The sequence below is a fragment of the Marmota flaviventris genome, chromosome 11 (genome assembly GCF_047511675.1).
Source record: "Marmota flaviventris isolate mMarFla1 chromosome 11, mMarFla1.hap1, whole genome shotgun sequence".
Taxonomy (NCBI): domain Eukaryota; kingdom Metazoa; phylum Chordata; class Mammalia; order Rodentia; family Sciuridae; genus Marmota; species Marmota flaviventris.
The window spans coordinates 62190743-62216536 of record NC_092508.1 but is presented as its reverse complement, the minus strand read 5'-3'; the positions used below and the strand labels follow the sequence as shown (position 1 = coordinate 62216536).

Genomic DNA, 25794 nt, shown 5'->3' with positions numbered 1-25794 from the left:
TTTAATGTTTTGAAAGTATTATTTTAAAAAATAAGTATTCTTATGAAATAATCAAAAAATTCCTTTTAATTATAAAAATCTACTTTAAATGTATTATCACATAACTCCAAATGTAAGCCAACTCTAATACAAATTACAAACTTTGAACATGTCATTTTTAGGGGATCATTTTTGTAAAAACTAAAAAACAATTATAACTGTGGTGTACCTCAATCTCTCTGTAAATGTTTTGTATGCTAGTTTATAGATAATTTCAATATAGTTTTGGCAAGAGTAGATTGTTCTTGTAAGGAAATAGTTTTGTCCACTTAAGGACTTTTTTCTCACTTTGATTCATTGAAATGTTTTTTGAGTTTTAAAAAATAATCTATTATTTTTCTGATTTCCTGGTTAGGTATAATTTGGTGACCTCTCTGGCACCATTCAGTGTTCTTGGCTACTATTTCAGTTTAAAAAACATTGTACAGAACCTTTGTCAAATAATTGAAATTAGCCAAAGTAGTCCTCTTTCCCTAATGGGAAAGGAATGAGTATATAAAAACATTTACAATAAGATGCAACTATGTGTCCAAATATTGACAGACACAGGACGACATAGTGCTAACCTGAGTTTATTAAAAATCAATGAACAAAAACTTCAAGGGAAAAGATTTCCACATTTTTAAGAAATGTTATAATAACCTATATTAGGGAGTCACAAATAAAATACCACCATAAATATTATTTAAATACTACTTTTTAAGCAAAAGAGGCTTTATAAAATTGCCAGCTACTAAGGAATTATCTCAAATGTCATATCAAGGAGTTTGCATCTGACTCACTAATCTTTTCAAATGTTAGGTGTTACGTGTAGGGAGCAATAAATGAGTCATTTATTGTTTAAACAAGGGAGCAGCTGTTGGTTTTTTTCTAGTGTGTTAAAACCTTTAGTGACATCTATAAATGGAAAAAGAATCAATGAGCTCTTCTTTCAGCTGTTGTTTTAGCAGCTGACAGTACCATTGACTTCACTGTGATGTAAAATAAAAGAAAAAAGCCTTTACTCATGAATAGAAACCTTGAAGATTAAAAATACATAATTCTCTGATCTGGGGGCATTCATCATTCAACAAATATTTATGGAGCACCCATAAGGCCTAGAGACTGTAGCATTGAACAGCACAGAATGAACAAAACCTGTCTTCATGGAGCTTCTGTTCTTTGGGGCACATTTAAGAATACCAACTTTTGAAATTATAGTATTTCTAAAGCTCTGCTGAGTTCAGATTATGATTATGTAATAAAGTGTTTTGTGAAGAAGTATATACCATCTATGTATGGGCAAAGGTTCAATTGTTTTAAATCATGACTCATACATCCCATAATACAGTGTTCCCTTATAATCAATACTTATATGGGTATATGTGCATATATAATAAAATACATATTTTACTTTATATAAAATTAAAATTATATATATTTACATATATATTTTTTAAATAAGATCTGTTTTCTAAACCCTATGGCTGATGTAGCACTTCATTCTGATTTTGCTGTGTTCTGTTGATGACATTGTTCTCATAGGGTTATATCTGTCCTGTTTCTTAACTTTTACTTAATGAAAGATAATTTCAACACTGAAAATTACAAAATATCTGTAGTGATCACATTTGTGTGTGGGGGTCTTTCTCTAGTGTTGATGTTTGCCTATTTTTCTCCAGTCTGAATGATTTATTCTTTTGCCTTCATTTTAATTAGTATTATTTGCCACATTCAATCCTTTGCACAACAAGGCAGGTGTGAATAAATTAATTTTATAATTTAATTCAGTACTCCTTTTAATTTTCTCACTAATGAAGTTTTGTCAGTTTATTTATATATTTAAGACATTATTTTAAAAATTAGTTTCTCTATATTGTGATTTCTGTTTTGATGAAGATATCATTTCAAAGGTTTTATAAAACTGTAATTATATTACATAAGTAAACACCTTTAAGTTTCTTACTTAGATCTATACCCCACTGTTTTGAGTAAAAGATAAAAAATGTGTAACAGTTATTGGAAAGGGGATCTTGCTTATGAGAAGTCAAATTAACTCACTTCATATTCTTGACCTTTGCATCATTAATTCAGATAGCCAAGTAGCTTGCCACTAGACCATTTTTAGAGGAGTGACTCATTTTTATGATTCATTTTTCTGTTGATTCAATAAACATTTTCTTGTGGTAGCCTTTATTAGTGTATCTTCTAATACTTTATGCATTTTAAAGCTTTCCACTTAAATGTCTTGTTTCTTAGCTGTTTCCTTAGTGATTAAAAGTTCCAGTTGTTACTATCAATCTATAACAGCTGCAAGAACAACTCTGCTTTCCAAACTAGCTCTCCTAAATTCCCGTTGTTAGAGTTGGTATCTATATTTAGCTGGTGGGATTAAATTGCAAAGGCTTCAAGCTGGGCAAAGCACACTGATCTGCCTTTTTACAGCTAGACCTGTGTGCTGCAAGGAGCTAAGGCCTTCAGTGTCCCCTTCCTTACCCAGGTTACTCACAAAATGGATTCCCAGCGGGAACTTGCAGAGGAACTGCGGCTTTACCAATCCACCCTTCTTCAGGATGGTCTAAAAGATCTCCTGGATGAGAAAAAATTCATCGATTGCACCCTAAAAGCCGGTGACAAAAGTCTTCCTTGCCACAGATTGATTTTGTCCGCTTGTAGTCCTTATTTCCGTGAGTATTTTTTATCTGAAATTGATGAAGAGAAAAAAAAGGAGGTTGTACTAGATAATGTAGACCCTGCTGTGCTTGATTTGATCATCAAATACCTGTACTCTGCCAGTATCGATCTCAATGATGGAAACGTGCAAGATATTTTTGCATTGGCCAGTCGCTTTCAGATCCCCTCAGTGTTCACTGTCTGCGTTTCTTATCTTCAGAAAAGACTTGCTCCTGGTAACTGTCTAGCCATCCTAAGATTAGGACTTCTTCTTGATTGCCCGAGACTCGCCATTTCTGCTCGTGAATTTGTGTCTGAACGCTTTGTACAGATTTGTAAGGAAGAGGACTTTATGCAGCTGTCTCCACAGGAACTGATCTCAGTCATTTCAAATGACAGCCTAAATGTAGAAAAGGAAGAAGCAGTATTTGAGGCAGTAATGAAATGGGTGCGAACAGACAAAGAAAATAGGGTGAAAAATCTTAGCGAAGTGTTTGATTGTATTCGTTTTCGCCTAATGACAGAAAAATATTTTAAAGATCATGTTGAGAAAGATGATATCATCAAAAGCAACCCAGAACTTCAGAAAAAAATCAAAGTTCTAAAAGATGCTTTTGCAGGCAAACTCCCAGAACCTAGCAAAAATACAGAGAAGACTAAGGAGGGTGAGGTGAATGGTGATGTTGGTGATGAAGATTTGCTTCCTGGTTACCTGAACGACATTCCCAGGCATGGAATGTTTGTCAAAGACCTTATCCTATTGGTTAATGACACAGCCGCAGTAGCTTATGATCCCGCAGAAAATGAATGCTACCTTACTGCACTGGCTGAGCAGATCCCCAGAAATCATTCCAGCATTGTTACCCAACAAAATCAAGTATATGTGGTAGGAGGACTATATGTGGATGAAGAAAATAAGGATCAACCTCTACAGTCATACTTTTTCCAGGTAAGAAAGACTATTTAAGTAGAGGTATAAAGGTAAGGCTGTTTTTCAACATCCAATTAGCTAGTTTGTGAATTATCCAGGCTGTTTGCATCATATTCAACTGATATCCTATTGTATGTAGTCCCTTGCACTTTTACTACTTAGGGAAATGACAAAAATATTCGACTGCTTGTTAATATTTAATAAAAGGTTTGGTGCAGAATTGCTTTATAGTCTTACCCAACATATGTTTATTGTTGATGGTAATTATAATCCTTCAAAGTCCAGTCGTTTAGTGAAAACTAATTTTGTATACTCTTCCCTGAAAAATAGATAAGTCTTTTCCTAAATCAAATTCTTTCTCTAGATCAAAGTACTTTACACATTATAAAGTGATAACTGGTCAAATTTTCTTTTTCTCCCAGTTTCCTTTTTTCCTAAAGTTGAAGTTTTGAGAGGTTGCATTTCATCTCTTATTTATGGCTACTGCCTAAAAGATAATTTTGTTCAAAATGAAAAGAACTGATATACATATTCTATACACTTTGGATTACCTTATAGAAAAACTGCACAAGTGTCACTGATTTGAGTTATACTTAGAAGTTTCTGTTTATTTTATCACATTTATTTGGATCAGTTATAATCAGACATTATTTCAACTTAATGATCTGTTTAAAAAAAAAAAAGGGAAAAGCAATCTTTTGTGTTACCACAGAAATTTATAGGAAAATAAGTCTTCCTAAACTAATAAACTCTCTGTAGTTTGTTTGAAGGGAATTTGATTCATAATATCAACACATTATAGTTTGTCAGTTTATGAAGGAAACAGTGGCTTAACCTTTATCTTAAATAATACCAATACCAATACTATGTAGGTTACAACTATCTCAGAAGAGTTTGTTTAGATCATAGCTAATCATGGCTTGGGGCTTCTGGCACTGAGTTGGAAAGGCCAAAGATAAGCAAGTGTAGAATGTCATACCACAGTCACAATATGCTCTCAAAATATATGACATACTATGCATTCACCAAATACTACCTTTGATTTTTCTGGCCTTGGAAAATAAAGTCATAATAATACATATGAATCATGTTTCTTAATTTTCAAAATTCCAGTAAAAAATATCATAAACAGGGAGCTGTAGTCATGCTCAGTGGTAGAGCACTTGCTTAGTATGTGTGAGGCACTGGGTTCAATCCTCAGCAACACATAAAAATAAATAAAGGTATGTGTCCATTCACAACTAAAACTTTTTGTAAAAAAATCATAAACATTTGAATATGAAGCAAACTTCACAAGCGCTACTTTTAAATTCAAACAAGCTTCAAAAAGGGAAAATTCAATGAAAAAGACTATAAACATAGCCAGGAGGTAAAAATATCAAAACATAGGCAATAGATTTATAGAGAGAAAGAGAACAAGGAAGGGAGGGAGAGAAAAACAGATAAGTCAGATTCAAGGAATAGTTATAGCCATAGAATAATACCCAAAGTTCCTTCAGGTTTTGTTTTACTCCATTTCACATTTAATTTATGAAATACATCTACAACCCAACCCCATTTGTTTCAAGTGTTCATTTGTAATCTTAATCTTTATTTTCTTCCATCCCATTACTACTCTTACTATTACTCATACAGCTTCTTATTTCGGGCTCAAGAACCTGCTTAATATTCTTTAAAGCTACTAAAACAGTTATACAAAGTTAGAAGGTCAACTCCCTGTCATTACCCATGCCCTGCCACTTTTAAAAGGCACAAATGGTAGAACAAGACACCACAATTAAAAATACCTGACTATAAAAGAGGGTTGTAACACACAAGAAAGTATTTGTATAAGTACTTCAGGTATTTTCCTGCTTGGTCACATATGTTTAAAGTGTATTAATTCAGTAATAATTTGACCTTTGATTGACTGCTCAAAAAGATTACAAGAATTTTTTGCCTTAGTAAGAGTTTTGTCCCCACCCTCACCCTAATACAAAGAATTAATAGATTCATCAAATTTTTAACAACACCAGATTTTAAAGTAATCTAGGTCTAAGCCCTAATTTTAACAATGAGGAAAGTAGAACCAAGAGAGTTTAAATAGCTTGACAGCTCATCCATAAAAGACTGGCAGGCAGACTGCTATTCCATCTGCTACAGAACGTGCCCCATGAGGAGCAATATGGGAAGAGAGACAGTACAGGACAAAGTGGGAACAGAGCCCTCAGCTTAGTAGTGTGCTGACTGAGGTTCCATTTTTTAAAAACAAACTATATATTCCTTGGATTTGAATACTCCCTAAAAGCTTGTGAATTTGGGCAAATTAATCTTTCTGGGTCTCAGTTTCCTCATTTGTAAAACAGGGATAATAAAATTGCCTATCCTGGAAGACTAAATGAGATTACCTATCTAAAGCATTTGGTTCAAAGCCTGTCACCGAATCAAAACTCTCTTAAGTTTCAGGGCAGGGTGGCACATGCCTGTAATTCCAATTACTTAGGAGACTGAGGCAGGAGTATTACAAGTTCAAGGCCTCTTGGAGCAATTTAGCAAGACCCTGTCTCAAAATTTAAAAATTAAAGGGACTAGGGATGTAGCTCAGAGGTAAAGCATCCCAGCACCAAAACCAAAAATAAATAAATAAAAATTAAAAGAATAGAAAACCTCTGTGTATGTATTATTATTTCTATTATATACCACCTTCTTTTTTGCACATGCAAGGCAAGTACTCCACAACTGAGCTACACCCCAAGACCCATATCACTTTCTTGATAAAAGAAATTTTTTTCAAAAATGAAAACATTAGGGGTCAAAATCTAGATGCTGAAATTAGTGAATGCAAACCTAATAATGTGCATGCAGAGATTAAAACCCTTCATGTCATTGTTTAACTGGGGTTACTAAGCCAGGTATTGAGGGGCATCCACAGATACCTTTCCCTGTCCCATAGCTTTTTGTTGTTGTTGTTCACAGGTATTCTTGGTATCCAATGAATCTCAGTTTTATTCATTTTTCCTCTGCTACCTAGAAATGGCACCAGAGAGAACAAATCCATAGCTATACTCCCTCAGAAAACAGTTTTCTTTTCCCTTGCTGTTCTAAAATGTGAAGTGGAAAATCTTAATAAGTGCTGAAATGGATGCCAGCCATGCCAGTATTATCTACCCTAAAGCATGGGCACTAGCAGGCCATTGTAGGCTTGGAGAAGTGACCATAGCAAAAATGAGCCAAGGTTCTTCTTAATATAAGTTAAAAAGAGATAGCTATTTTAAATAACTCCCCCAAAGACTAGGAAATTCACACTAACACTTGTCCTTATCAAAAATAATAAAGTAGGGGCTGTGGTTGTGGCTCAGTGATAGAGTGCTTGCCTAGCACACGTGAGGCACTGGGTTCAATCCTCAGCACCACATAAAAATGAAATAAAAATATTGTGTCCACCTACAACAATAAATAAATAAATACTTTAAAAAATAATAAAGTAAAACATAGGGAACCTCAAAATGTTTAAAAGAATGAAAAAAGACATTGCCTAATATCCCAGTTGTCTGTAGACTGAGCGACAGGTCCAGCTGTCCCGGGTGCCGGCTTGGGGATCATGTTAAAAATAGCATTCAGGGGTCATTCACATACTGTGACCCTCCCTTCTGTGACAACCTGGCTTTCCCCAGGGTTCTAAAAGTATTAGATTCCTTATTTCAAAGCTGAAGAAGGCAACATGGGAAGAAAATTTGAGGAGAAACCACTGTTTTTACTAACCTCTGCTGATGTAGGGATTGGCAACGAAGCTCAGAGGTAAAGCACCCCAGGTTCAATTTGCAGTATTCAAGATTTCAATACTTTATCTATTTTGATAGGCTGAATAAATTTTCTCATTGTTCTTGATAACAGAATGAAAATCTGATAGTTTGGGATTATACTTTTACTTGTGAGATCTTTGAATTTTAAACAACATAGGTATAGCATACTTTTTGGTACACTTGGAACTTCTTTCTACCAAGCTCCACAATTCCTTATTTTTTTTCCAGCTTGATAACATAGCATCTGAGTGGGTTGGACTTCCACCTCTGCCTTCAGCTAGGTGTCTCTTCGGTCTGGGAGAGGTAGATGACAAAATCTATGTGGTTGCAGGCAAAGACCTTCAAACAGAGGCTTCGCTGGATTCAGTATTATGCTATGATCCCGTGTAAGTTGGCATGGCATTCCTGTTCCTACAACATATTCATGTTTTTGGAACCTGCAATTGACAAAACATCAATTCTATCATTTAATTTTAGGGCTGCAAAATGGAATGAAGTAAAAAGTCTTCCTATCAAGGTCTATGGTCATAATGTGATTTCACATAATGGGATGATATATTGTCTAGGTGGAAAAACAGATGACAAGTAAGTACTCTGAAATTTTCTTATGATTTATAACCAGATGATCTTTTTATTACAACAGTTTCTTCCTCTTTTCATTTGAATCTACATACTGAAATGGAACTTGTCACTTATATTTTGGAAGTAAAATTTCAAAACAATATTGTGAAAAATTACTGGAGGATATTATACATGATTTCCAAAGGAGAATAAAACTTATAAGTTGCTAAAGTAAAAATGTAGATACCCAGCATACTACTAGGAATGAGCACAAAGCCTCAATTATAAACATTCTGACAGTGGAAAGGCAGAAACTAGGAGTTTAATCAAGTCTTTTATATAGCTAATTTATAACTGTATTTTATAATTTTCTTATTCAGTTATCTATAAACAGATAAAAATTTCAATGTACTTTTTAGTGTAGTATTTAAAATATATCTACTAAAAGAATAGTGCATAGAAAATACCACTAAAAAGCATGGTGATTGAAAAGCAGGCAGTTATTTCTTCAGCAGAATGTCATGTATTTACTCCTTGACAGAAGTAATATTCAAAATATTTAACAACTTTCCAAACAGGCACTAATCAATCAGAAAAAAATACTCCCTGATCTCCCTCTAGTGTGAGTCTCTCATGAGAAAACCAGGACCAAGCTTCACATATAAACCTAACTTGATTTCTAGGCACTTCTCAAGGGATAGGTAACCTGAGTTCAGAGTACTTCAGAGGTCAGTCAGTTATTAAGCCAGTAGCCTGTCTGGTAAAATGCACACTTTCAGTTTACATTGTGAAAATTAATCTGATGCTCTGGAAAACTCTGCCTAATTTGGCTTGTCATCAATTCTTCAGGCTGTTTAATTAGTACAGATGTCCAATCCTGGAAAATAAACTAAAATTATAAATCGTGAGGGCATGGTTGGACACAGTAAGATGTGCTTTTAGTCCTCACTACTGGGGAGGCTGAGTCTGGGGAATCACTTGAGCCTAGGAGTTCAAGAACAGCCTAGGCAACATAGCAAGACCCTATCTCAAAAAAAAAAAAAAAAAAAAAAAGGAGAATAAAATATCAAATATGGAAATGTGTTAGAAGTTAAGAACTCTATATTCTGGTTATTAGTCAAAATTAAAAATATGGCAGAAAAGTGTGATTTTAAAAAGCAATTGTTTTTATACAATCTATCCATATGCAAAGATAATAATCTAAAATTTTCATATCCACCTTAATCCTTCCAATTTCCATCAAATGAATATTTAAGGAAGGTGTATATAAACCAATATAGCACCCAATCTTATCTGAGGCATTTTTCCTGAGTAAATGGAATGAAAAATCTCAATTAAGCAGTATTTTGACTTAGGAAACATTGGAACTCTGCCAAATGATTTAAATTGTTTCCTTCAAGTAACATTAGTAAAGAGGAAATTGATATGTCAGTAAGAAGCATACAGGTCTTGTCAGTAAGAATATGTAATCTTGAGGATACAATTGATATGACAATATTACTTGTCAAATGTCAAAGTCAAGAACTTTGAAATGAGTCATTATCTAAAAGTAAGGATTGGGGCTGAGGATTTAGCTCAGTGGTAGGGTACTCACTTACCAAGCAGGAGGCCCTGGGTTCTATCTTTAGTATGGAAAAAACATTCGTTTAAATTTTAAAAAGCAAAGGCTGAATTGTACTAGTTACCGTTAATGAATTTGAAGAACGTGATTTTGTATCTTGTTCTTGATAAACTCATCATTTTTTCCCTATCTTTTTAGTTGTAGATGGACATGTATTTTATTTATTTATTTATATGCAGTACTAAGAATCAAACCCAGTGCCTCACACATGCTAGGTAAGGGCTCTACCACTGAGCCACAACCCTAACCCAAAGCTCTTAACTTTTGCAGGGCAATACCGGGAATTGAACTCAGGGGCACTCAACCACTGAGCCACATCCCCAGCCCTATTTTATCTTATTTAGAGACAGGGTCTCACTGAGTTCCTTAGCACCTCGCTTTTGCTGTGGCTGGCTTTGAACTCTCAATCCTCCTGCCTCAGCCTCCTGAGCCACTGGGATTATAGGCATGGGCCACTGTGCCCTTGCCAAAGCTCTTATCTTGATAAGAGCAAGATAGTCAAATATTAGAGTAAATGTTTCTACTTCAGATATCTGGTCTTTTATAAGATTAAGGAAAAAAATTATCCCCGTAAAAAGTTGGGATATAGGGCTGGGGCTGTATCTCAGCGGTGGCACACTTGCCTGGCATGTGTGAGGTACTGGGTTGGATTCTCAGGACCATGTATAAATACATAAATAAAATAAAGCTCTATCAACAACTAAAAATAATATTTTAAAAAGTTGGGTTACAGGGTTTTTTGGGTTTTGTTGTTGTTTGTTTGGCATTACCAAATTATCCAGTTAAATGAATTAGTTATTTCATATTCTGCCTCCCATCGCTCAATTATTAATACTTTAAGAAACCAAAGAACATACAGAGAATAATTTAGATATCTACTCTATAATCTTAGATTTCTTCAAATAAAGTACTATATACTTCATATGAGAAGCAAAGCCAAATTATTACTAAAGTTGCTTTCAAAAAAAAACGGATGTATAAAATAAACATTTGTTGTCTTTTCTATTTACAGAAAGTGTACAAACAGGATGTTTATCTATAACCCCAAAAAAGGAGACTGGAAAGATCTGGCTCCAATGAAAACCCCTCGTTCCATGTTTGGAGTGGCAGTCCATAAAGGCAAAATTGTGATTGCAGGAGGTGTTACTGAAGATGGTCTTACAGCTTCAGTTGAAGCTTTTGATCTCAAAACCAATAAGTGAGTTGACTTGCTACAGCATGTGAATCACTGTACATTTCAATTGTTAACATCTGGATGAAATTTAGCTTTCTAACCAAAACATGGGGAGAAGGCAGAGAGGCACAGATTAAAGAAGTATTATAATCTAGGTTTTTTTCTGCTGTTACTGGGTGTTAAATTCCTAACATTTTGGTGCATTATGTGCATTTATAACTTGGAACACATGACCCTTAAGTTAATGTTGCCATGTTCTGTTGCCCTGTTATTAATTTAATTTTGTGAATTTAGTCATGCCAAGGTAATACCTCTTAACAGTTATATACATGTTGCTGGATACATGTCTCCAGTAGTCATTTGATTTGTAATATGTAAAGATCTTCACTTGTTAATAATTGACATTTGTAAAGTACGAAAAGTTTAATTACTCTGTGCTTTTTGTAATTTTCTTAAATTTTTAATTTTTCAGCTTTTATTGGCAATGTAAAAAGATACTTGACATATTTTTATATACTATTAGTCTTTTTAAAATTTTTTAGTTCACACATCTGAATGAATATAGACTTTTTATACTCTTAGTTTAGCAATGAAAAAAAATTAGAACATTGTTATTATTTTTTTAGAAACTATGTATGCCTGATTACAGAATAGCCTTTGGTTTCTGAAAATAATAAAGACCTTTTAAAGAAAATTATTTAATGGTCATTAAAAATAATGTTTTTGAAGATAGGTAAATACTCATGAGGTAAAAAGTTAAAAGAATCAGCACACAAAATTATAAATATTGTGTTCTTAGTTTCATTAATATTTATGGATGCTTTTATTTAAATGCTTTTTAAATGACAAAATTATACCAAAATGTTGCTTATGTCTCAATTTTTACCATTTGAATTTTAAATTTGGCATTTCTTCAAGTTTTACAATGACTACATTTTCAATAAAATACCTAGATGGGAAGTAATGACTGAATTTCCCCAAGAAAGAAGCTCCATCAGTTTGGTCACCCTTGCTGGATCCCTGTACGCCATTGGTGGTTTTGCTATGATTCAACTGGAATCTAAAGAGTTTGCACCCACTGAAGTCAATGACATATGGAAGTAAGTTCTCCAATTTTTAAAATTGAATATTAAATCAAATAACTGATAATTGATAAACAATTTTGTGGTAAATAATAAGCTAGAGTTTTTAACATGCAAGCTACGTCTTGGTAGTAGACTAAATACTTCAAGCCTAATTGAACTTTTGCACATGCCACTTACTGGGTCAAGTGCTGCTTCTGATTAACTGTGATCTTAGGAAAGAACTTAACTGGGTTTGTTTCTTAATCTTTAAAATGAGAATTGGACTACTGCTCCTTTAAGCTCCATTCCAGCTCTGAAAGCATTTATTACCCCAGGCATACAGTAGAGCACAGACCACTACCTTCCCACCAAGGGGTTTATTAACTTAAAAAACACAGTTCTGAAAGAATATTTAATCTTTTGATTTTTCCATGAATTCATAAGTTCATATTTTGAATTTAAATATTCTTCTAATTGTTTGAGAATTCAGTTAACAAAGCCTTTTCTAAAAAAAGAAAACAGTAAAAGCAGGAATCCATTTTACCTAGCACCCACTCCTCCCATGTATGACACTTGCAAGTGTCACTCATTAACCACTTTAGTCAAATGTTTTTTAAAAAGGACACATTTTTACCATCGAGTTTGATGCAGTAAAACTAAAAGAGATCAAGGTGCATCCAGGAAGTCTCAGGAGCTTAAGTTCGTGTCATGGAGTCACAGAGTCCTTGGCAGGGCTTATGGTATATAGATATTTGGTCACCATCAGGATACCATGTGTCTGCCCAGTGGCCTCTGCTGCCCTCAGCCCAGGCACTGCACTTGCTAATCTAAGCTTACAGAAGGCAGACTTTGGGCACGCAAGGTGAGCCTAGTGAGTTTGTGCTGTACCCTCACCCAGAAAGCTCATGCTTTTCCTATCAGCTTAAAAACCAGCCCCGACTTGCAAGGATGGATGCTTTTCCTATCCTGTTATCATTTTATCCAGAACTTTCCTATCAAAGTATAGTCTGTAGTTCAGCATTACTGGCATCTCCTAGGTATCACTTAAAAATGCAGAATCCCAGGCTCCACCTTAGTCCTACTGAATTACAATCTGAATTCTAACAAGATTACGAGTTGATTTGATTGCACATGTAAGTTTATAAGTACAACTTTGGAAAAGTTCCACTTATACCGAGTTAATGAAAGCAGACCACTAAGTCTGAGAATGCACAGTGGGTTTTATTTGTTCTATACCTGAAATAGCAGAAGCTTTATTCCCAGCTGGTGAAATGGAAGGCTGAATATCTAGTAGCTTAACTAAACCATTATTTTGTGCATCAAATACCATTTCCTTATCTTGTAATAATTGTGTTGTCAAGGACCAAAAAAAAAACTGGTGGTTTCCAGGGAGCACAGTGACTAGAATTAGCAAGAAGGTTAGATGGGTGAAAGCAATAGTTAAAACAAAAGGGGGGGGGGTAGTTAGGATTTTTGGAAAACAAGGCCAGATGCTGAAGGTAAACAGGCATTGATTCTCAACCCTGAATGTATGTTGCAGTTACCTGCAATGCTTTTAAAATATGCCAGTGCCTGGGCCTTCACACGGACCAATAGAGAATTTCTGGAGGCAGGACCTGAGCATCACTGTTTTTTAAAACATTCCCAGATGATTCTAAAAGTTCAGCTAAGGCTGAGAAACACTCCTAGTAAGGAATCATTCCATCAGTAAGCTGAACTTCACATGAGCCCCTCCAGTTCCTAATGGTAGTCAAAGCCAAACTGCCTCAGCAGGAGGAAAAATACAGACTCTCCTGCTAAAAATGCCTCTATGTTGCTGAGTGGAACCTGAAAGAGGGATCCTGTCTGACTGTGTTTTATTTTCCAATTAGGGTAGTGGTTCCCAAACCTCTCTACACAATTTGCAATCACTAGAGAACTTCAAAAGTTAGTAAGGCTTTTTTTTCCCCTCCCCTGTTGGTTGTGATTTATTTGGTCCAGGATATAGCCTTGGCTTGGAAATTGTGTTATGGACCTTTTAAAATTTCTAAAGGTCCCCAGATGATTGCACATGTGCAGACAAATTTGGGAACCACTGGATTGGGGAAAGAGGAGACATTTGTCACTATCTACTTAGCTCTCAATTTTTAAATTTAGAAATTGGTGTTTTCTAATTTGGGGTAATGTCTAGAGCAATGATTCTTAAAATTTGCTGCATGGTAGAATCATTTGTAGAGTTCTAAAAAATCCACATACCCAGGTCAATCACACTCTATACCAATTAAGTCAGTCTCTGGGAGAGGGACTAAGCAGCAGATTTTTTTTTTTTTCCTGGTGATTGAACCCAGGGGTACTTAACCACTGAGCCATAAACCCAGCCCTTTTTTATATTTTATTTAGAGACAGGGTTTCATTGAGTTGCTTAGGGCCTCCCTAAATTGCTGAGGCCGGCTTTTAACTCTCAATCCTCCTGCCTCAGCCTCCCAAGCAACTGAGATTATAGGTGAGCATCACCTAGAGGCAGCAGAATTTTTTTTTTTTAGTTGTAGTTGGATAAATATCTTTATTTTATTTATTTTTATGTGGTGCTGAGGATCAAACCGAGGGCCTCACATGTGCCAGGCGAGCACTCTACCACCGAGCCACAATCCCAACCCAAGGCAGCAGAATTTTTAACATCTCCAGAAGGTTCCATTATGCAGTCAAGTTTGTAAATTTGAATCTATTTTTATCTACTTTGGTTCCCAAAGTAGCATCTGCATTACCTGTGCACTTGTTATAATGCAAATTCTTAGATCTCACCTTAGAGCTGGTGAATTGGAAGCTATGAAGGTAGCTCAGAAATCTGTTTCAACAAGTCCTCCAGGTGACTTGGACATGCACCAAAGTTGAGAGCCATTGATCTTCACTTGTCCTTGAATCCCAGTGAACCTGCTCTCTATCCACAGAGGTGAAAACTCTCCGTCAGTATTCCATACTCTAAGCCTATGGACTATCTTACTGTGATATATAAAAATATTAAAAATTTTTAAAAATTACATTTAGCCTCAACCTCTTAATGCTTATATGCGGTCACTTTTTCTTTAGGTCATTTAAAACCATTTTTTAATTCTTAGTGTTGCTCCAAATTTTATATAATTAAGGTTTTTTTTATTAGCAGTAAAACATTTTTGTCTGATTTTCTTTACATAAAAATCACTCAGTGCCCAGTACTATTGTTGAGAATTAAATTTGTACACTGATGAAATTAAGCCAGATAATGAGTATTTTATGTAGGTATCAGCTAATATATCATACATAATATATATATTTTGGTACTGGGGATTGAATCCAAGGGTGCTTTACCACTGAGCTATATCCCCAGACCTTTTTATTTTTAGAGACAGAGTCTCACTAAATTGCTTAGGGCCTTGCTAAATTGCTGAGGCTGTCCTCGAACTTATCTCAGGCTCCTGAGTCACTGGGATTATAGGAGTGCACCGCCATGTCCAGTAGTACCAGCTAATTTTAATAATTGTTCTAAATCTCACTGATTCATCATAGAATGATTTGGGGTATTTCCTATGTGCCAAGACTTTATAGCTTCTGGAGTTGATACTAAGGTAGAAAAATACGTTAGTTGTCCTTAAATACCTTTTGGCTTATTGAGGACACAGAAAGTTTTAAATAGAATATTTACTATAATAAATATCATACAAAGGACTATATGAGAAATGAAGAAAACTCTGCTTGAGGAAGGCAGGAAAGGCTTCAGAGAAGGCAGAATTTAGGAGTTTCTCAGACAAAGCTTGAAGAATATTCTAGACACTAGGCAGAGTAAACATGTCACAAACACATTCAAAGGGATTTCAACTTGTATCTTCATAACTTTGACTATTCAGAGATGCAGAGCAGTTCTTACCTAAAGTCAAATGTGAAGTCTATATAGTCCTCAAATGACAAAGAGAAAGAGGAACAAATTTTTTATGGCTTGACCACCTTATGAGGTGCCAAGCTAGATACTAGTGAATGGGAACAACTGAAATCATAATTAAGGCTGCTAATAGTCCCTGCTTTACCCCAGTTCTGAATCTTTATATATATGTGTGTGTTTGTGTGTGTGTGTGTATAATTTTAGTTGTAGTTGGACACAATACCTTTACTTTATTTATTTACTGTTAAGTGGTACTGAGGATCGAATCCAGCACTTCCCACATGCTAGGCAAGCAATGTACTGCTGAGCCACAACCCCAGCCCCCAGTTCTTAATCTTAAGGAAGAGTTTGCTTACTGTGACTCATAGAGACCAACCATCTTCATCAGTCCAAAGAATGGTTAACTATGTAGGTGTCCATTACTCCTCTTCTTGGGACAGTTTGATTCCCAGAGATTAAACTGCTAGGTATCCAGATTAAATACTGTGGCAGTAGATCAGGCAAATGTTCATTAAGAAAATGCATATTTAGAAAGGAATTAAAGTATTATTCTACCAGTCAGGCTTCCTCCTCCTCTGGGTAAGAGCCATAGGAATTTTTTCAAAGATGCACATTTGAATATGGAACACAGGGAAACCTATAGAACTATCTATTTAATAGCTAGCTGCTTACTGATTTTTTTTTTCCCTCTATCAGGTATGAAGATGATAAAAAAGAATGGGCCGGGATGTTGAAGGAAATACGTTATGCTTCAGGAGCTAGTTGCCTAGCAACACGTCTAAATCTCTTCAAACTGTCTAAACTATAAACAAGGTGACAAAACAGAATAGATTGAGACGTGGTTTGTTTGGATAATAGTGCTTTAATTTATTCTGTTTTTTTAAAGCCTGTACAGAGATACATGTAGAAATTATTAAATAAGTTATTGTCTAAGAGGTAAAAAGAATATCAAAATCTTGGTCATTGACTCTTTAATGTCATAATAAGAGCTTTAAATCATTTTCTAATAAGAAATTAAATATTAAGTTGAAAAAAATGTTTGTTAATTTGTCTCACTCAATGAATTGTAAAGCAGGCTCCTAAATTTGAGTAGTTTCCTAATCCTTTGTATTGATAGGGACCTTTACACTTATTTTCTATTACAAATTAAATACATACATCCCCAATCTTAAAATGTTTTAAAATATAAAAAAAATTCCTTATATAAGCTTCAAGCTATGACAGGAATCCTATGCATTATATTAAAGATTACAAGTCATAAAATTATTTGGAAGTTATATTTAAGGAATGTAATGAATGAGTCTCATTTGAAGGGAAAAAGTCTCTTAAGTAAAAGTAGTCAAATCTAAATGCCTTTTTTTCTCTATTCTTTTTGCGACACTGGTATATTATTTGTAATCTCCAAATCAAATTTTAAAAACCTTTTAACTTAAAACCAGTAAATCATTGTCTTCATACCATTAACAACCATCTACAAAAAGAGGGTGAGTGCAGCAGGAAACAGACTAATTGTTTAAACTTTTGAGGCAGAGGGTGGAAGAGGGTATATAGTCATTGGTTTAAATTTTAACTATATTTCAGATAAAAGGGCTATTTGCTAAATTTCTAATACTAGGAAAAATGACTGAATGGTTCCATTTTCTGGGCTATGCAACCCTACACTATTTCTTCTTAGAGTATATCATAAATTGCCTTCTCAGTCTGTCAAATTCAACTGTGCAAGTCATCAACTAACCATCATTTTTATCCTAGACACACATCTTGTTGACATGTATTTGACTGCTATCTTACACAATATTTTCTGAGATTTGAGACCAATGTGGAGCATCCCATGATCATCAAGCAGCTACATAAAGAACAGACAGTGTTCATACAGCTTTATTTTCTCTATCATAAACATAAAAATATATTTAACAAAAACATTTTAGATCTCTGAAGTAGAAGCCTGGTTACTTTTCTGTACTGAAAAATATTGATTTGAATATATACCATAAATATATAACAAATCCCAAAGGTAGGAGACCCTACAGGTTCTTCAACATAAATTTTAGGAAAAGAAAGGGGTGGAGAGAATGTTTATAAAGACAGATATTAAAGAGAAGGGGTGGGGAAAATTTGGTGTCCAGGAAGGCATACTGGGAGACAGATAAAACTATAAGACAGACTTACCATAAAATCAGAGTAACTTTCAGGCAGAGAATACTATCCATGTACACATGAAATTAAGTTGTAAAAAAACAATACTTTTTACAGGGCTTCTTTAGGGGAGGATGAAAATGCTCTGGAATTAGATAGTGGTGGTGATTACACAATATACTAAAAATGACTACATTATATACTTGAAAAGGGTGGAAGCCAGGTGCGGTGGCACAGGCCTGTAATCCCAGCAGCTTGGAAGGCTGAGACAGGAGGATTGAGAGTTCAAAGCCAGCCTTAGCAAGGGCAAGGCACTAATCAACTCAGTGAGACTCTTGTCTTTAAATAAAATACAAAATAGGGCTGGGGATATGGCTCAGTGGTTGAGTGCCCTGAGTTCAATCCCCAATACCCCCACCAAAAAAAGCGTGGATTTTATGGTATATAAATTATATCTCAATGAAAAAATACTTGGTTTATACACACACACACACACACACACACACACACACAGAAAACCATTTCAATCAAGCAGCCTAGTAAAAAAAGAGTAAAAGATATGGTACATAAGAAGTTAGATTGTGTGTAACAAGAAGCAAAAGACACACCAGAATCATTTAAGCAAGATTTCCATGTACCTCAAATATACAACATTGGATTTTCAATTATTTATATCAAAGGCAAATTTACAGTTCTCATCAGTCTAATCATTTTATTCGAAAAGCTACAGAGTAAAAATATTTTAACTTATTCAGGGTTTGGTTCTTGTCCTTTGCTTGAGAAATAGAACTCATTCATGTAAATGGAAAATTAAACACTGAGAATTTAGTATGTCTGTAACTATAAATGAATATCATTAGGAAATTTACAAGGAAGAATGGTGGATTAGTCAATCTGTTGTTGCTATGACCAAAATACCTGACAAGAACAACTTTATAATAAAACAAAAAGTTTATTTTGGCTCATGGTTTCAGAGTTTCAGTTCATGGTTGGCCAATTCCATTGCTCTGGGCCCATGGTAAACTAGAACATCATGGTCAAAGGATGTGACACAGGAATGTTGCTCACCTCATGGCAGCCAGGAAGCAGAGAGAAGGAGCCATCAGGGACAAAATATAAACTCTAAAGGCATGCCTGGGGTAACCTACTTCTTTATGGGATGCCCCACCTGCCTATAGTTACCACCTGGTTAGTTTGTTCAAATTATTAATCCATCACATGGATCGATCCACTGATTAGGTTTTAGTTCTCATAATCTGATCATTTTACCTCTGAACATCCCTGCATTAACATATGAGTTTTGGGGGGATACCTCAGATCTAAACCATAACAAATGGTTACAAGGAGTTATCTTTTACTTGCTTACTATTCTGATTGGTTTTCAAAAAACTTTATGAAGTTCACTTCTGCAAAATCATTATATATTGGGACTCAAGTTGTGCAAAGTCAGGAAATATTTTATACATGTATTTCAACTAAGCCCAAGCCAAATATCAATGAAGCAAATTACATGCAGAAAATACATTTGTAACAGAAGGCACTTTGGCTACCAACTATAGAAGAGAATGAATTTAGAGGGTCCAGGAGTCAGAAATAGCCAAGTTTCAGATGGTCAGTCCCATCACTCATCTCACACATTCCACATGGCCTAAAGGAAGTGCTAGGAATTATATAATATAGTAGATCCTTCATAACTACTTTATTGTAAATGTGTTAAAATACAGAGAAAAAAAAAATCACTATAACCTTAGCATGTGAAAGATCAGACCAGGCCAAGATTGGACCACTGAAACTACCACCCTATTTGTTTCCATTTAGAAGAAAACTCATGTCTCCTCCTACTTTCTCTTGGAAAACAGGCTTTCACACACAACTTAACAAAAATCATTTTTCAAAGTTAGTGATTTTTATGTTGCCATTTTGTATGTATGGGGGTGAAGACGATGCAAACCCAGGACCTTTCTTAGGCTTAGACTCATGTTGTTAGATTTAAGGGGCATTTCACAGTGCTTCATTTACCTAATCTATTAGCAGTATTTGATATAATGTCTCACTTCTTCCTCCTTTAAATGCTTCATCTTTGGCTTCCAGGAAGTATTAATACCTTCTCTGACTTTTCTTCTTACCTCACTGGCCACCCCTGCTCAGCCTCCTTTGCTGTTTCTTCTTAAGCTCTCAATGCAGGAGCACCTGGAGCTCAGTCCTCAAGTATCTCCTCACACATTTCTCTACTCTCAAGTGATTTCATCTAGTCTTGTGGTATTAAATACCAATGACAATTTTCAAATTTGTATCTGGAGCCTGGAACTCTCTCTCCTTACTTGCTAACTCATTTACTGAATTGTTTGATATCTCCACTTAGATGTTAAAAAGCATTATAAACTCAACATGTCTAAAACAAACTCATGATCCTTCACCAATGCCTACTTCCCATCTTGCTCATCCTATAGACTTCCCCATAATGGCAATACCTTTTTAGTTAGTTGCTCAGGACAAAAATTTAGTATTATCATTGAATTTTGTTTCTCTCTTCCCTCATATCCATCAGTGAGCAAATTCTGTTGCCTTTACTTTCAAAATACATTGTGAAAACCACTTTTCATTACACTCACTGCTACTACTCTATCCAAGCCAGCATCCATTTCTTGCTTGGAGTATTGAAATGTTCTTTAAATAGTCACAATCCATTTCTTGGCTGCTGATACATTTGTTCCTTAGTAATTTTTTCTCATCTCAACAGAGCAACTAGTGTGATGCAGTTAAAATGTGAGTTTTCATCATTCCTCACTTGAAACCCTCCAATGGCTTCTCATCTCACTAAGAGAGGCTATGAGGTTGGAATATTGACTGTTACTGCTTACTTTCCTTTTATCATACTCCCACCCCACTTCCCACTTGTTCTGCCACCTCAGCGTATTTGCACCTACTATTTTTTTAATGAGTCAGTCCACTTAATTAAAATACATACATATGTGACACACCATAAGAACTCATTTTAAATAAAAATTACAATCATGATTTGCCTGCTCCAAATATATGTTCTCTCAAGTAGTCCAACCGAGCATCTTTTTGTGACAGTGCCATAGAGTTCCATTCAAAATGAGGGATCTGTAAAATAAGTAATGTAGTTTGAATGGAAGTTTTAAAACAGCTACAAAAAACAGCGGGGAAAACTTATAAGCACTACTGAACAAAAATGTACGAACTCTATGTAATTAGATTACAAAAGCATAGCCTTTGAACCCTTTTTGGAAACAACGTGGGTATGTCTTCTTAGACCCTGCCTAGAAGATTTTTCTCTACCTCATAGCTCCTTTCATCTCCCTGTTCCTACAACACTGACAATGGACATTTTTTTCCTATATTCCTTCTATGTCTGTATATTAGCCTTTTCCTTCTGTAACTCTGTCCATCTCCATAATGCCTTTATCTTGTAAACTAAATACACAAATCAATAGATCTTCTAAAGACAATAAAAGAATGACTTTTATTTTTTTTAAACATTTTTTTAATTGAAATGGACACAATATCTTTATTTTTATTTATTTATATGGTGCTGAGGATTGAACCCAGGTCCTCACGCATGCAATGCAAGCGTTCTACCAATCAGCTACAACCCTAGCCCCTGATTTTTCATTTCTTAGTCTACTAAAGAAAAGATGTTGTTGCAGGGATACTTTAATGTAACTTTTTTAATATAAAAAGATAATTCTAGAACTTTCATGTTAAAAGAAAACACGTGTATAGTCAGTGTTTCAAAGGCTGAACATTTCATATGAGCATTTCATACCTGAATGACATGATATCCCAAAATTTCCAAATGTCGTTTTTTCATAGCAGATTTTCCTTTTATGTGAGGGACATTTCTACAAAAAGCTTTTGAATCCAAAAATTCGAAAGCAATCCTATATAAAATAAAAATAAATACTTACTTTGAAAATTTAAATGAGAAATTCAATAGTTACAAGACTTTCAGGAACAAGAATGCATCTTTATACAGTAACAAGAGCCAAGTGAATATAAATGAGTATACCAAGTTATTTTTCTCCCAAAGAAATTAGTAACTGATAACAAACTTATTCATTAAATCAAATTATAGTAAATCATCTTCCAGCTTTCATCCATTTGTTTCTTTGTCTAATATATACTATTACATGCCTACTTTATATACATAAGAAACTTATATATAAAGTAGCACAGCTTATAGTTTAACAAAGAACATATGCTATACAGTAATTAATGCAGTGTAGGAGGGGCTAAGTGTTATCAGAAAAGTAGAGCAAAATGGGAATACAAAAGAAGAAAATACTATTTATATCCAGTCGAGGTCAACTAGGTCAGCACTTCCAAGAAATTCCCAGGCTAGGGACAGACAAAGGCAGACCATTAGGGCAGAAGCCACAGGACAAGGAAGGTAAATTGTATGAGATATATGAAGAGCAGATGCAACTACCAATCAGTTCTTGATAACTGAGGCCATGATATATCAATGCCAAATTTATCATTTAGGTGAAATCTAAAACTAGGAACTAAATTACCTTTCAACTCCTGGTAGAAGACTTGATCCAACTATTTGGGTATTTGATTCCCAGTACATTCCTGGTGGTTTTCCCAAAGTTATATTATGGCTTCCATAAGGAAGAGGTTTTTTTCTTTTATCCAAGATACACTCAAAATCTTAAGGAAATACAGGAATCAACAGTATAAGGTAAGTAAATTCTTATAGGTAAAAATTTAAAACAGGGGCTGGGGTTGTGGCTCAGTGGTAGAGCACTTGCCTCACATGTGTGAGGCATTGGGTTTGATCCTCAGCACCACAAAAAAATAAATAAACAAAATAAAGGTGTTAAAACACACACACACACACACACACACACACAAGCTTAAAACATTTTATTTCATTTTGTTTTGTTTGTAAATCCAGGGACTCTCTACACTGAGCTATATCCCCAGTCCTTTTTATTTTTTGAGACAGGGTCTCACTAAATTCCCCAGGCTAGCCTCAAACTTGAGATCCTCCTATCTTAGCTTCCAGAGTAAATGGGATTACAGAGGTGCACCACCACACCTACCTTAAATATATTCTAAATATATAAACATAAATACATACATATACACAAAAAATGATAAACCTAATAACCCACTTACTGCATAAGATCTGGTATAATAGCATGGCCTAAGTTATCATGGCCTCTTTGAAAATCAATCAATAAAAAAATCAACCAGCAATTATTAATAAACCATAGCATAGGGCTACATTAAAGTTTTATTTAAATCTCCTTAAGTCTCTTGGTCACATTTGGAAGAAGCTAAAACAATTCCTCTGAAGACTAGTAAAAGATTTAAGCAGAAAGGCAGTGGAGCACAACAGACACTAGTATGGCAATTTGTAAATCAATGGATGTGTAACTGATGTGATTCTGCAATCTGTGTATGGGGTGAAGGTGGGAGTTCATAACCCACTTGAATCAAAGTGTGGAATATGATATGTCAAGAAATTTGTAATGTTTTGAACAACCCACAATAAAAAATTAAAAAAAAAAAAAAAGATTTAAGCATATATCCTGTATTTCCTATGTGAACTGTACATAAGGTTAACTAAATTAATTGAATGGGAAAGTTCTTTTTAGACATAATAAATGTAGAAGGAATGATAAATGTGGAATATTGCTATTTTTCCATCCCTAATGAATGACAGACTTGGGCAATGAGTGATCAATTGTGGCTGCTAAAATTAATATGTAAAGAGCCGATGAGGGAAGTTTTTTTTTTTAATTTTTTTAGTTGTAGATGGACACAACACCTTCATTTTGTTTATTTACTTTTTTTTTTAATGTTCTGAGGATCAGACCCAGTGCATCACACATGCTAGGCAAGCATTCTACCACTGAGCTACAACCCAGCTCCCATGAGAGAAGTTTCTAATAAATCAATCAGTTGATAATATACAAACCCACCGCTAAGCATTAATAAAATAAAACAGTGATATAATGGAATAAGTACACATCATGGCCAAAATAAAAGCAACAACCTAATCTAAAATACAATCAAGCCTCTAGCTCTACTACTGTTTAAGGAAATACAAGAGAAACATGAGCAGATTAAATATCACCTCAGGGTCGGTCACAATTGGAGAAGTCTAAATTATGAAAAGAAAAATTTTCTCAATAAATAAACTATAAGAAAAAAAAAAAAAGAAAAGAAAAGTAGAACTTAAAAAGACAAATCAGGGCCAGGCATGTAGTAGCGGAGTGGTAGAGTACTTACCTAACAACGTACAAGGCCCAGGGTTCCATTCCCAGCATTGTAAAATAGAAGGAAAACAAAACTAAACTAAACTAAATGCAATATTTGGATCCCAATTTGAACAAATAAACTATAAAATAAAACATAAAACCAAAAGGCTATGTGATATTAAGAAATTATTATTAATCGTCATGGGAGAAGTATGCTGATACTGTCATGTTTTTAAAGTCATCCTTGTCATTTGATATACATTCTGAAATGATAATATTGTCCATAATTTGCATGAAAAGAATCAGATGGATTCTGGTGAATGGTGTTGATGAATGTGACTCTGAATGAAATTCATTATGTATTATTCTAATTCTAGTTTTTTGTTTTTAGTTTTTAGAGATGAGAGTCTTACTATGTTGTCCAGGCTGACCTCAAATTCCTGGGCCTCAGCCTCCCAGTAGCTGGAACTACAGGCATGTGCCACCATGCTCAGCTCTAGTCTATCTTTTTATATGTTTGAATTTTTTCCATAATAAAACACAATCATAAAGTTGGGCAGAGTAGTACATATTTAAGTCAAGAAAAAAGGAAACAAATAAAAAGAAACAATGAATTAAAAGGAGAAAAGAGAAAATTGATTATCTATTTCTTACATATAAGGGAAATTGGGCACTGAAGCATCTTCAAGTCAATTACGAAACATGAAATATAGTTCAATCACTAAGAGACTGAATTCTGGAGCCAGAATGCCCACATCAAATCCAGGCTTTGTCATTTGCTAGATATATAAACTTGAGCAAACAGTAATGTTTCTGGGCCTCAGTTTCCTCATCCAAAAAGTAGAATAATTTACATGCCTTATGGGACACTAATTTAAGTGTTTTATAGATATAAGTAAGTTCATTATTTAGATATAATAAATAAGTTTATTTATTATAAATATATATATAAATAAGTTTATTAACTTAGATATAATAAATAAGTTCATTTTATCTATAAAACACTTAAATTAGTGTCAATGCTTAGACCAGTAAAAAATTTTATGGACTAGGGGCTGGGGATGTGTGGCTCAAGGGGTAGCGCGCATGCCTGGCATGCGTGCGGCCCGGGTTCGATCCTCAGCACCACATACAAACAAAGATGTTGTGTCCACTGAAAAACTAAAAAATAAATATTAAAAAAAAATTCTCTCTCTCTTTAAAAAAAAATTATGGACTAATTTAATCATAGCATACTCATTCAATAAAATATGCAAACACTAAAAATGATGTTGGATAAGTATATCTGTTGGCATACGAAAATATTCACAACATATAAATAAAATTACAAATGCTATGATTTGAATGTTTTCCCAAAAATTCATCTATCAAAACTTGATCATCAGTGTGACAGTATTAAGAGATGGGACCTTTAGGAGATGATTAAGCCATGAGGGCAGTGCTCTCTTTAATGAGATTATCACTCTTGAGGGACACAGTAGGTCCTTTATTGCCCTTCTGTTCCTTCTATCATGTGAGGATACAGCATTCAACGTGCCATCTTGGAAGCAGAGAGCAGTCCTCACCATACCTATGGGTTCCTTGATCTTAGCCTTCCCAACCATTGGAACTGTGAGAAATACATTTCTGTTGTTTATAAATTACCTAATCTCAGGAATTTTGTTATAACAGCACAAATAGATTAAGACATGGATACCTCAGAATAG

At 34.6% G+C, this 25794-nt stretch overlaps 2 protein-coding genes across 12 annotated transcripts in view; one reads left to right on the top strand and one right to left on the bottom strand.

Annotated features, from left to right (window-relative positions):
- Window positions 1-121: 121 nt before the first annotated feature.
- Window positions 122-25794, bottom strand: part of Fastkd1 (FAST kinase domains 1) — a 58885-nt gene continuing 33212 nt past the window's right edge. For 6 of the 11 annotated variants that reach the window (XM_071619106.1, XM_071619109.1, XM_027946174.2 and 3 more), the window contains 3 exons: window positions 22391-22529; window positions 21643-21757; window positions 17579-20960 (listed from right to left, as the gene is read on the bottom strand). In XM_071619106.1, coding sequence (XP_071475207.1) covers window positions 20865-20960; window positions 21643-21757; window positions 22391-22529 — 350 coding nt within the window. In that variant the 3' untranslated portion in view covers window positions 17579-20864. Of the gene's footprint in view, window positions 3092-6963; window positions 7842-17578; window positions 20961-21642; window positions 21758-22390; window positions 22530-25794 lie in introns of those variants that run through there. The other 5 variants (XR_011709110.1, XR_011709108.1, XR_011709109.1 and 2 more) reach the window with 5 other exon arrangements.
- Window positions 2531-16697, top strand: Klhl41 (kelch like family member 41). The gene is made up of 6 exons (XM_027946175.3): window positions 2531-3640; window positions 7633-7790; window positions 7882-7989; window positions 10599-10784; window positions 11714-11860; window positions 16413-16697. The coding sequence occupies exons 1-6, from the start codon at window positions 2531-2533 to the stop codon at window positions 16522-16524; spliced, it is 1821 nt and encodes a 606-aa protein (XP_027801976.2). The 3' UTR covers window positions 16525-16697.

What these genes read in the sequence shown, in the direction of transcription:
- Klhl41 (XM_027946175.3), top strand. Translation starts at nt 2,531, where the DNA reads ATGGATTCCCAGCGGGAACTTGCAGAGGAACTGCGGCTTTACCAATCC. An exon ending in TACAGTCATACTTTTTCCAG is followed by an intron (nt 3,641 to 7,632) that starts GTAAGAAAGACT and finishes TTTTTTTTCCAG; the next exon opens with CTTGATAACATAGCATCTGA. An exon ending in GTATTATGCTATGATCCCGT is followed by an intron (nt 7,791 to 7,881) that starts GTAAGTTGGCAT and finishes ATTTAATTTTAG; the next exon opens with GGCTGCAAAATGGAATGAAG.